This window comes from Carcharhinus amblyrhynchos, chromosome 14 (genome assembly GCF_965287045.1).
Source record: "Carcharhinus amblyrhynchos chromosome 14, sCarAmb.v2.hapA, whole genome shotgun sequence".
In the NCBI taxonomy this organism is placed as follows: domain Eukaryota; kingdom Metazoa; phylum Chordata; class Chondrichthyes; order Carcharhiniformes; family Carcharhinidae; genus Carcharhinus; species Carcharhinus amblyrhynchos.
The window spans coordinates 4,029,808-4,042,461 of record NC_137337.1 but is presented as its reverse complement, the minus strand read 5'-3'; the positions used below and the strand labels follow the sequence as shown (position 1 = coordinate 4,042,461).

The 12,654-nt window shown below is 49.3% G+C and overlaps 1 protein-coding gene across 1 annotated transcript in view; it reads right to left on the bottom strand.

Annotated features, from left to right (window-relative positions):
- The window catches only part of LOC145352202 (uncharacterized protein C14orf132), a 41,190-nt gene extending 36,880 nt beyond the window's left edge, over nucleotides 1-4,310 (bottom strand). The window contains exon 1 of the mRNA XM_080201933.1: nucleotides 4,017-4,310. Coding sequence (XP_080058059.1) covers nucleotides 4,017-4,043 — 27 coding nt within the window. The 5' untranslated portion in view covers nucleotides 4,044-4,310. The remainder of the gene's footprint in view (nucleotides 1-4,016) is intronic.
- Nucleotides 4,311-12,654: the final 8,344 nt, after the last annotated feature.

Sequence of the window (12,654 nt, the reverse complement as noted above, 5' to 3'; positions counted from 1 at the left end):
TTCCATTGGACAGCATGGTGGCACAGTGGTTGGCACTGCTGTCTCACAGCTCCAGGGACACAGATTTGATTCCTGGATTGGGTCATTGTGCAGACTCCGTACAGACATTCTCCCCATGTGTATCTGGGTTTCCTCCAAGTACTCCGGTTTCCTCCCACAGTCTGAAAGATGCGCTGGTTGGGTGCATTGGCCAAGCTAAATTCTCCTTCAGTGTACCCGAGCAGGCGCTGGAGTATGGCAACTAAGGAATTTTCACAGTAACTTCATTGCAGTGTTAATGTAAGCCTATTTGTGACACGAATAAACTTTATTTCTCAGTTTGTTGATGGTTCTTTGGTGGCAGAGATTCAGCAATGGCTGTGGGGTCGTGATACCAGCAGATGCCAGAGGTGCCAATGTTCCAACCACTCACTCCAGGGGACATGAGAAAAGGCTAATCTGATAGGGTGAGGTGAAATAGGGTGGGCGGACACTCAGGTGAAGCTTAAACACCAGCATGGTTCAGAAAGACCACATTTTCTGGGATAATGCCAGCAGGAAAAGGGGGTAAATCTGGAACAGGAATTTGTCCTGGGCGTGAAGCTATCTGGATACAGTCCCAAAAGCAGTGAGATTTTAGGTGCTCGAGGTTGGCAGAGTTTTCAGGATAGAGCAGTGCAGTGTTTATGATCTGCTAATAATTCAGAGGGCTGGCCAAATATGCTGGAAACATGAACTCAAATCTAGACACAAATGTAATCATTCTGGAAAGCCAGAGTATTGTTAATGGTGACCTTTCAGATCGCCATTAAAACCCATATCCTTTAGGGAAGGAAATCTGTTGTCCTTCCCCAGTCTGGCCTACACGTGACTCCAGACCCACAGCAAAGTGATGGGGTGAGATTCTCCGGCCTCCTAGCCGTGTGTTTTCCATGGTGGGAGATGGCATGTTGTTTGCTAGCGGCGGGATTCTCTGGTCCCGCTGCTGTCAATGGGAATTCTGTCACTCCACGCTGGAAGGGGTCCAGAATTAGTGCAAACAGCTGGAGAATTCCGGTCTAGGGCTCTTCACTACCTTGTGAAGTGCCCAAGCCTCGTAACCAGTTATCTCCTGAAGAACCAGTTAGCCTCCTGAAGGGCAATTAAGGATGGGCAACAATCGCTGGCCTTGCCAGTGACGTCCATATCCCCCAGATGAAGAGGAATTTTCCGTTTGGAACAGCCTGTGGCTGCAGGGACCTTCCCGAACCAATCCAGGGAATCAGCACCGGTGGATCCCACATGCTCGGTCATGTGACCCTCAGGGATCTCCCCCTTAAAGGGGCCATGCCACCACATCAGCCAACTCGTGTGAGCCTTGAGACCAAGGTGGATGAGACCTGCCTTGGGAATCAGCACTGGCGGAAGTGACAGGAATTCTGCCCAATGGCATTGAGTCATTGTGGCAGCAAAGGACATCGGGCTGCCAGTCAAAATTCAGCCAATCAGATAAGAAATCATCGTTGGGAGAGTGGATCAGGAGGATGTGGCCTCAGCACGGATAGGATCAGGAATGGGGCAATTGCTGGTCATGTGATGAATCCTCCAGGGATTCGGCAGCCAGCGTTGGTAAGACTGGTACAGGGTGGAGGAATGTGGGGAAGGGGCAGCTAATTCCAAACAGTCAGAAAGGAACAGCATGCTTGGACGATAGCACAGAGCAGGTGGAAACTAAATTGGGCAACCCGCCAGCTCTATTTTCTATTGATTCAGATGGAATGGAATGTCTGGGGGAGAGTGGGTGGACTAGCACCCATTTTGTGCCATCTCCCAAGGCAGGTCTCCTCCACCTTGGTCTCAAGGCTCACACGAGTTGGCTGATGTGGTGGCATTGCCCCTTTAAGGGGGAGATCCCTGATGGTCACATGATCAAGCATCAGATGCAAGGCCGCACACTCTGGGGAGATAGCTCAGTTGGAGCCGAGGTGGGTGTGTGGGGGGGGGTGGAGGGGGGATGGTCTGGCCGACTGATGGTAAGAAACTCTTTATAACTAGAAGCCACAACAAGCCGTCTTTCAAGTTATAACAGTGAGGTGGTCCTTGGTCACCCCCACCCCTCTCCCCCACCACCCAACCCCCTGTGACAAGCCAAACAGCTCTGTATATGAACAGTGGAGATCTGCAGTTAGTCAGCTCCCAGCCTCCTCGGGGAAATGGCTGATCTTTCCAATCTGACCTATATTCAGTCTCCATGGTAACCGATCCTGAGGCTGGGGCCTGTTCCCGAAACCAGAAAGGTGAAAGGTCAGCACATCCTGATTTTCCCTCGAGTGTTCCAATAATTGACAGAGCGACACATCACAAACCGATCATATCAATGGTGTCACATTGGTTGAGGCAAAGGATGAATAATGAGAAGGTTGGTCTCAGAAGGAGCAGGGGGCAAAGTGACAGTAACCAATCAATAACCAGTCAATACAGGGCTCAAAGCAGCCCCCTCAGCTCTGGATTCTGCTGTTATGTCTCCCTCTTCCTGATAGTCCTGCCTCATTCCAACTCTCTCTTGTAGCCACAATCCCCCCTCGCTGGAGCTGTCACTAATTTATATTGCTGCCTCCACTCACATTCTCGGAGAATCACCCTGCTCACCAGGGAGAGGCGATGGCCCAATGATATTATCGCTGGGCTATTAATCCAGAAAGTCAGCTAATGTTCTGGTGACCGGGGTTCAAATCCCACCACAGCAGATTGAAAAGTAATTTTTAAAAATCTGGAATTAAGAATCTGATAACCATTGTCGATTATTGGAAAAACCCATCTGGGTTCACTAATGTCCTTTAGGGAAGGAAATCTGCCTTCTGCCTGGTCTGGCCTACATGTGACTCCAGAGCCACAGCAATGTGGTTGACTCTCAATTATCCTCTGAACAAGGGCAACTAGGGATGGGCAATAAATGCTGGCCAGCCAGCGATGCCCATGTCCCATGAACGAATGATAAAAAACACAACGCCAACCACCATCTTGACCATTCAAATACTCAAAGGAAATAGGAGATCAAACCGAGACTCCCCTTCCTCACCAGGCCACATTCCGGCCTCTCTCTCTCCTCCATCCCTCACTCCCTGCCCTCATTCCCCTCCTACACTCCTCTCCCTCACTTCCTCTTTCACCCCCTCACTCCCTTTCCTCCCTCTCTCACTCCCATCCCTCAATCCCACCCTCATTCCTCTCCTCCCTCATTCTCCTCCCTCATTCTTTCCCCTTTATCCATAAGTTCTAATGCCAGCCATGCTGTGACAAAGGGAACGCTCTTTCTGAAAAATCCTTCACACCCTCAATAGCAGGGGGAGGGGACAGGAAGTGGAGAATGGGTTGTCAACCCAGCAGCAGAGACTCTGAATGTTGGCGCAGGAGTGGGAGGGAGGGAGAGTGGGAGGGAGGAAGGGAGAGGGAGGGAGGGAGGGAGGGAAGGAAAGAGGGAGGGAGGGATTGGGAGGGAAGGAGAGGATAGGAGAGAGAGAGAGAGGAAGGGAGGGAGGAAGGGAGGGAGGGAGGGAGGAAGGGAGGGAGGGAGGGAGGAAGAGAGGGAGGGAGGGAGAGAGGGAGGGAGGGAGTGGAGAGAGTGGGAGGGAGAGAGGGAGGGAATTGAAGAATCCTACATGAGCACATAATCAGGCAGAGAGTGGGGGAGAGGGAGGTTTGGGAATTGCAAATGGAAGAATTCAGAAATGCCCAGACTCATTAATGTTGAGCCAGTAAATAATAGAGGGGGTTTTCATGTTCAACAGTGCCCAGCATCACTGGCCAGATATAGAAAGTGTCTTTAATATTTACCAGTCAGCAAGTAGGAGAAACCCTTTGTATTTCACTGAAAATTACAACAATCCCTGAATCCTAACATTGCCGGGTTATAAAATCCTTTCCTTTCAATCTTTCTCACAAGAGAATAAATCTTTTCTTTTGCTGCTTAATACTGATTTACATTTTTTACAATAAAAGCGACCGAGTTATAGCACTCAAATCTTTTCTTCCGCCAGGTAACTTCAATGTTTCTGTACCTGTGCGGCCATGAACGAGAGATCCATGCTGGAATGGTGGGTGTCTGGAGAGCTCTCCTCGTCTCTGAAAGTTGACAGTTCTGGGTCCCGTTAAATCTTCTTCTCCAGTAGCTTCTCAGCAGAAACCTTTCACCAAACACATCTCTTTGTCTCTCTCTCTCTCTCTCACAATTGTTGCTCCTCAAATCCCAGTCTCCGGTCTCGCCTCAATCGCAGCGACAGGCAAAGAGGGGATTTTTGACTCTTCTGTCAGGAAGCTCGTCAGTGCGGCTGGACAGGGCTTTGGAAACAGCTGCTCCACGTATATGGAAATCGAAATAACCCTTCGGGGGAGAGAGAGAGAGACCATTACATCTCACCGTCATGTGGTGCTGTTTTCATCCTCACAGACCTTCATGTGTCTTGTCACTTCGTTACTAGGGCAACACTCCCCTAGCAACACAGGGCCTAAACCAGGGCAGAGACTAGTCTTTATTTCTTAAAGGGAGCCCTGTGACGATCGCCTTCGGAGAGGATATTTGTGCTCATTGAGGAACAGAGGCTGATAAACACCTGGCACAAAAAAAAACCACTGCAGATTGAACAAAATCTGAGTTAAATACTGTAAATACTCCGTGGGTTAGTTTCAGATCTCAGGTGTTGTTGCTTCATGCTTTATTGTCCTCTCTGACCCATTTCTATTTGTCCATTTTACACTGTTCCAACTTTTCTCAGTCCTCAATAACAACACTTTGCATCTATATAGCACCTTTAACAGAGCAAAACATCACAGGAGTATTATTCCCCAAAATGTAACACCTGGGATCGCATTCAAACCCCATCCCTGGAGAATGGAGAATTTGGCACTCAGCCAAAACTCCATTCACTGCAGCGGGACTGGAGAATCCCAGCCACAGGCAAGACTGGAGAATCCCAGCCAATGATACGAGGAGATATTGGGACAGGCGACCAAATGGTTTGTTCGAAGTGTTGGTTCTCAGGAGGAGAGAGAGATAGGGAAGCCAAGAGCTTTGGGAAGGGAATTCCGGGGCTTAGGGTCCAGGCAGCTAAAAGCACGGCCACCAATGATGGAGCGATGGAAATCAGGAACACTGCAACCGGAATTAGATATCTCAGAATAAGAAAGATCATCAACTCGGTCTCTCTCTCTCACACACAGATGCTACCTGACTTGATCATTGTTTCCAGCAGTTTTTGCTGTTTCTCAGATCTTTTTTGTACAATCGCAAAATAAAGTCAATTCTTAATGGTTGGCAAGGCCGGAGTTTTTGTATTTTACGTGAAGTGGAGGCAATGGAATTTTCCTTGACTCCCTCCTCAAACTGGAAACATTCTGTTTATCTGAGTTCAGCAGTGAGTAACATGGATTTGCAGCACATCTGACATCATCACTTCATCCGTTTCTCCTTCAGTGAGACGTTTGGATAAACAGCAATTGGACTGTTTATGAAGTAAAGTGACAGCTTCACATCTATGTGTTCAGATCCCTCCAAGGCCTCACCCCACCCGCTCCATCTCCAGCCTCACAACCCTGAGCTCTCCGCGTCCCTCTAATTGTGGCCTCTGAGCAGTCCCTGTTTTAATCACCCCACTGTCAGTGGCTGTGCTTCAGCTGCCTGGACCCTAAGCTCTGGAATTCCCTCCCCAAACCTCTGTACCTCTGTCTCCTTCTCTAAGACATTTCTTAAAACAACCTCTCTATTTTCTAATATCCCCACATGTGTCAGATTTTGTCTGCTGATGCTCTGTGGGATGCTGTACTAGAGAAAAGATGCCATATAAATGCAAGTTGTTTTTGCTGAGAGCCTCACTGTCTAATACTCCTGAGCGTGTTGTGCCAACATCCAGAGGCTTTACTAAGAAATCTTCAGCACATGGTCTACAAGAGGAAGCCAGACTCTGGGACATTGCATCCCTTCCTGTGCAGTGTGTCTCATTAGCATATGGCACATTTAAGGAATCTGTTATTTGACATCTGACTCTCTGATTTCTATTTGATTTTGTTTCCAGACAGCTGCCATGGTGTTTTTGAAAGTTTACCCAAACAGCTCTGTGTCTGCTCTGGGGGAGATCAGGGATTGGATTCCTGCAGCTGATAACTCAGAACCAGCTGGGCAGAAGCAGAATTTATAAATGTTTCAGTTCTCCAGTCGGGTTGTCATTCGGGTCTCTCGAGGAACACAGCGTCTCTGCTCTGCTCGGGCAAGTTGCTGACTTCATCGACCACAGCCGGAGTCTGAGCACATTTCACATCGAGGGAGTTTCCCATCTCACCAGTCTGGGTGCCAAGTTCTCCGCCCTCGCTGCAGCGAGAGTGTGGCGTGAACGGCTGGTAAGATCACGCCCTGTTTGTCTCACTATACCATTATCTGATTGGGTGAGGTAGCATCATGGGTGTGATGTCTGGCTTGTCCACAACAAGCTTGGTCCCAGATCCAAACCAGCTGTCCTGGTCTGAGCACTGGTAAGTTTCTTGTTTTGTGATGTTTGTGACACTTCCACATCTGGCAGCAACGACATTTACCCTTTTCCTCGCTCACTTTTCCCAGGTCAGAGAGACAGCAAGGTCAGTTCTCAGTCTTTTCCCATCAGGAATTCATATGAAACAAGCTCATTTTGGACAGGAGAACAGTAGCTCTGAAATGCAAAGAGACCACCCCCAAGAAGCAGCAATTTTGGTTTTGTGAAGGGGAGGTCGTGTCTCGCGAAATTGATCGAATTTTTCAAGGAAGTGACAAAGATGAAGGAAGGGCAGTGGATGTTGTCTACATGGACTTAAGTAAGGCCTTTGACAAGATCCCTCATGGCAGACTGGTGCGGAGGGTCAAGTCGCATCGGATCAGAGGTGAGCTGGCAAGATACAAAACTGGCTCGGTCAAAGAAGACAGAGGGTAACAGTGGAAGGGTGCATTTCTGAATGCAGGGCTGTGACAAGCGGCGTTCCTCAGGGATCAGTGCTGGGACCTTTGCTGTTTGTAATATATATAAATGATCTGGAGGAAAATGTAACTCGATTGATTTGTGGATGACACAAAGGTTGGTGGATTTGCGGATAGCAATGAGATCAGCTGGAGATTTGGGCAGAGAGATGGCAGATGGAGCTTAATATGGACAAATGTGAGGCAATACATTTTGGAAGATCTAATACAGATAGGAAATACAGTAAATGGCAGAACCCTTAAGAGTATTGATAGGCAAAGGGATCTGGGTGTACAGGTACACAGGTCACTAAAAGTGGCAATGCAGGTGGAGAAGGTAGTTCAAGAAGGCATACGGCATGCTTGCCTTATCAGCCAGGGATTGAGTTTAAAAATTGGCAAGTCATGTTGCAGCTTTATAGATCCTTAGTTAGGCTGCACTTAGAATACAGTGTTCAATTCTGGGTCGCCACACTACCAGAAGGATGTGGAGGCTTTGGAGAGGGTACAGAAAAGATTTACCAGGATGTTGCCTGGTATGGAGGGCATTAGCTATGAGGAGAGGTTGGAGAAACTTGGTTTGTTCTCACTGGAGTGACGGAGGTAGCGGGGAGATCTGATCGAAGTCTACAAGATTGAGAGGCATGGACAGAGTGGATAGTCAGAAGCTTTTTCCCAGGGTGAAAGAGTCAATCACTAGGGGGCACAGGTTTAAGGTGTGAGGGGCAAGGTTTAAAGGAGATGTACAAGGCAGATTTTTTACACAGAGAGTAGTGGGTCCCTGGAACTCGTTGCTGGGGGAGGTAGTGGAAGCGGATATGGTAGTGACTTTTAAAGAGCATCTTGACAAGTACATGAATGAGATGGGAATAGAGGAAAATGGCCCCCGGAAGCGTAGGGGGTTTTAGTTAAGACGGGCAGCATGGTCGGTGCAGGCTTGGAGGGCCGAAGGGCCTGTTCCTGTGCTGTAATTTTCTTTGTTCTTTGTTCAATGCTGTTACTCTGCTCATTCCTCTTTCAGACTGAGGGAACCTTGCTGAGCTGTTTGGATGGACAAATTCACACAATGTTGTGAACTTTTTCGAGTGCAGGATTCACTGCCTGGAATTCCATGTGCTGCAAACGTCCTCATCAGCAACGTTCCTCGACTTCCATATCCGCACCACCCCCCCAGCCCCCACCACTGGCGCCTTTTAGATTGGAGGAGTGTCCCTCCTCACCGGGACTGCCCCTTATCACCGGGACTCCCCCTCCTCACCGGGACTCCCCCTCCTCACCGGGACTGCCCCTTATCACCGGGACTCCCCCTCCTCACCGGGACTCCCCCTCCTCACCGGGACTCCCCCTCCTCACCGGGACTGCCCCTTATCACCGGGACTCCCCCTCCTCACCGGGACTCCCCCTCCTCACCGGGACTCCCCCTCCTCACCAGAACTGCCCCTTATCACCGGGACTCCCCCTCCTCACCGGGACTCCCCCTCCTCACCGGGATTCCCCCTCCTCACCGGGACTCCCCCTCCTCACCGGGATTCCCCCTCCTCACCGGGACTCCCCCTCCTCACCGGGATACCCCCTCCTCACCGGGACTGCCCCTTATCACCGGGACTCCCCCTCCTCACCGGGACTCCCCCTCCTCACTGGGACTCCCCCTCCTCACTGGGACTCCCCCTCCTCACTGGGACTCCCCCTCCTCACTGGGACTCCCCCTCCTCACCGGGACTCCCCCTCCTCACTGGGACTCCCCCTCCTCACTGGGACTCCCCCTCCTCACTGGGACTCCCCCTCCTCACCGGGACTGCCCCTTATCACCGGGACTCCCCCTCCTCACCGGGACTCCCCCTCCTCACCGGGACTCCCCCTCCTCACTGGGACTCCCCCTCCTCACCAGGACTCCCCCTCCTCACCGGGACTCCCCCTCCTCACTGGGGTCCCACCCACCTCGACCATTCTGTGATTTTTCTTTCCAGATGATGAACAACATTGACAGTATAGTTTGACCCCATCTCCTCACATCAGTTTGAGAGATCCATCCACCAGACAGAGGGCACGGTGACACAGTGGTTACAGCACTGCTGCCTCACAGTGCCAATTCCCAGCTTGGGTCACTGTCTGTGTGGAGTTTGCACTTTCTCCTCGTGTCTGTGTGGGTTTCCTCCGGGTGCTTCAGTTTCCTCCCACAGCCCAAAGATGTGTGGGTTAGGTGGATTGGCCGTGTTAAATTGCCCCTAGCTAGGATGAAAGCATGGGGTTATGGGGATAGGGCTGGGTGGGATTGTGGTTGGTACAGACTCAAAGGGCCGAATGGCCTCTTTCTGTACTGTAGGATTCTATGATTCCATGCTGCCATGCTCTGGTTCAATGTTTTCAATGCTGTAATGTCATTGATGCAGTAACTGTGGCATAACTCAGAACGTGCGAAGTGACAAATTTCTCTTCACAGGTGAGTAAATCATTGACTACACCACGGTGTCCCCTCTGTTGATGATTCAGTCTGAGAATGGAACTGGGTGACTAGTACTTTGACACTGTGCTCTCTGACCCTGGGAACCTTCATCAGATTCCTCCACATCTCTGGTTTCATTCAGTTTTTGAGTTGTGACGAAGTTGTGGTTGTTTTGATGTGGAGATTTCCACCTCTTCAGCGAGGGCTATACCTCCGCCTTCAGGCCTTACTACAGACAAAGCACTCTCTGTATTCCCAGAACTAACTCTCAGTTTACATTCAACCAGACTATTCTTAGGCTGACTCATCGTACTGAATCATTGGCATTTTAGAGAACTCCTCAGGGTTTCTCACTGAGGGTGCAAACTCTGTCTCTATCTTGAAGTAAAGGTCAAGAACATCATCTACAAACTTTCCACAGGTTGACGTAGCAGCTAATGCTGTCTTTATCGTTGCCTATCTCTGTTCAGTCTCTCAGTGGGGGAGAATGCATTGTAAACTGGTCTACACTTTCCATCCATCTGTATGTGAACAAGTGCAGCTCCCAGTTGTGTAGAAGATATATCTGCAGCATTGACAGTGGGTAACTCAGGGTCAGTCAGCCATAAGATAGGTGGTGTCAGCCTCTCTTTGATTTTCTCAAAGGTCCTCTGTTGTGGTTGCTCTGAGCACCAGCAGCTGAGGCAGTGGCTCCTTGACCACAGCCAGGCAGGGTAGAACAGTTCACTCATGAATCTCTGGAACTCAGTCACCTTAACATAAGAAAATAACCAGGAGAAGAACATAGAAAAACTACAGCACAAACAGGCTCTTCAGCCCACAAGTTGTGCCGATCATATCTCTACCTACTAGGATTACCTATAACCCTCAATCCTACTAAGTCCCACGTACTTATCCAGAAGACTCTTAAAAGACCCGATCGAATCCGCCGCTACCACCACCGCCGGCAGCCGATTCCACTCGCCCACCACCCTCTGAGTGAAAAACTTACCCCTGACATCTCCTCTGTACCTACTCCCCAGCACCCTAAACCTGTGTCCTTTTGTGGCAGCCGTTTCAGCCCTGGGAAATAGCCTCTGAGAATCCACCTCATCAACATCTTATACACCTCCATCAGGTCACCTCTCATCCTTCATCTCTCCAAGGAGAATAGGCCAAGCTGTCTCAATCTATCCTCATTAGGCATGCCACCCAATCCAGGCAACCTCCTTGTAAATCTCCTCTGCACCCTTTCAATGGCTTCCCCTGTAATGAGGTGACCAGAACTGAGCACAGTACTCCACGTGGGGTCTGACCGGGGTCTTGTACAGCTGCAGCATTATCTCCTGACTCCTAAACTCAATTCCTCGATTGATGAAGGCCAGTACACCATATGCCTTCTTAACCACATCCTCTACCTGTGAAGCCAATTTGAGAGTCCTATGAAGCTGGACCCCAAAATCCTTCTGATCTTCCACACTGCTAAGAGTCTTACCCTTAATATTATACTCCTTCATCCCATTTGACCTGCCAGAATGAACCACCACACACTTATCTGGGTTGAACTCCATCTGCCACTTCTCCGCCCAGTCTTGCATCCTATCTATATCACGCTGCAACTGCTGACATTCCTCCAAACTATCCACAACACCTTCAACCTTCGTGTCATTGGCAAACTTACCAACCTATCCCTCCACTTCCTCATCCAGGTGACTTATAAAAATCACAAACAGCAAGGGTTCCAGAATAGATCCCTGGGGCATTCCACTGGTGACCGGCCTCCATGCAGAAAAAGACCCATCTACAACCACTCTCTGCCTTCTGTGGCAAGCCAGTTCTGGATCCACAAAGCAATGCTCCTTGGATCCCATGCCCCCTCACTTTCTCTATAAGCCTTGCGTGGGGGACCTTATCAAACACCTTGCTGAAGTCCATATAAACCACATCTACCGTTCTTCCTTCGTCAATGTGTTTCATCACATCTTCAAAAAACTCAACCAGGCTCGTAAGGCACGATCTGCTTTTGACAAAGCCGTGGTGACTACTTTTGATCATACTATACTTCTCCAAATGTTCATAAATCCTGTCTCTCAGGATCTTCTCCATCAGTAGGCCATCTGGCCCCTCCAGCCTGCTCTGCCATTCAATAAGGTCATGGCTGATCTTTTTGCGGACTCAGCTCCATTTACCCGTCCGTCACCATAACCCTTAATTCCTTTACTGTTCAAAAATCTATCTATCCTTGCCTTAAAAACATTCAATGAGGAAGCCTCAACTGCTTTACTGGGCAGCGAATTCCACAGATTCACAACCCTTTGTGTGAAGAAGTTCCTCCTCAACTCCTGAGGTTCTGTAGATTGTTGGAATGTTCTTGTCTTCTTTCGATCAGAGCTGACACCGGATACATCCATAATGTGCGCAAGGATTTGACAATCAACTCCAAGAGTGCACTTGTGTTGTTGAGTGTAAGTCCTGCTGCCTCTCAGTGTCACAGCAGCACAGCTCACATTGAAGTGTCGTCTCTCATCTGAGTGGATCCATTGATCAGGACATCATTCATGTGACAGGAGCTCCATCTCGTCCTGCTAGGATAGCTGGGAGATTGCTGCCACTGATGAGATGCCAAAGTGTAATCTGTTGAAACCAAACAAAGAACAACACAGTACAGGAAACAGGGCCTTCAGCCCAACAAGCCCGCGCTGCCATTTTAACATTGTGAGTGCCCTCTTCTACCTATCACCTTTGTCTACACCTATTGGACTCCACAATAAAGGTGTGCAAATTTAGAGAATTATAACCAGATTGAGGGACGCCTAACTTATGGACAATTTGTTACACCAATCAGCCTAAGAGCACGTTTTTGGGGTGTGGGAGGAAACCAGAGCACACGGAGAAAACCCACGCAAGCACGGGGAGAATGTGCAAACTCCCACAGACACTGGCCCAAATCCATGTATCTGCACAGCAAACAGTGATAGTCACTGAGCTGTCGTGGTGCCCATCAGTTGGTCCAGTTTAAACGTACACTAACGACGTGAAACACTAGGCAACTCTCGAAGCAACATCCAAGAGCAGCCCTCGCACAACCCAGCGCGTGTATGCCCCTTGTTGGACAACAAGGCGGACTGAATCTCCTGTGGATGTGAAAAAAAAGCATCAATAAACATGCACAGCTTATACAGACATTCACGGAATACCCAAATGTAAGACAGGTGAGCGATAAAATATGTTGGATGGTCCACAGGAATCTGTTGATTCCCAGGGATGTGCTGAGGCTCGTGATCCTTATTTAAAACAA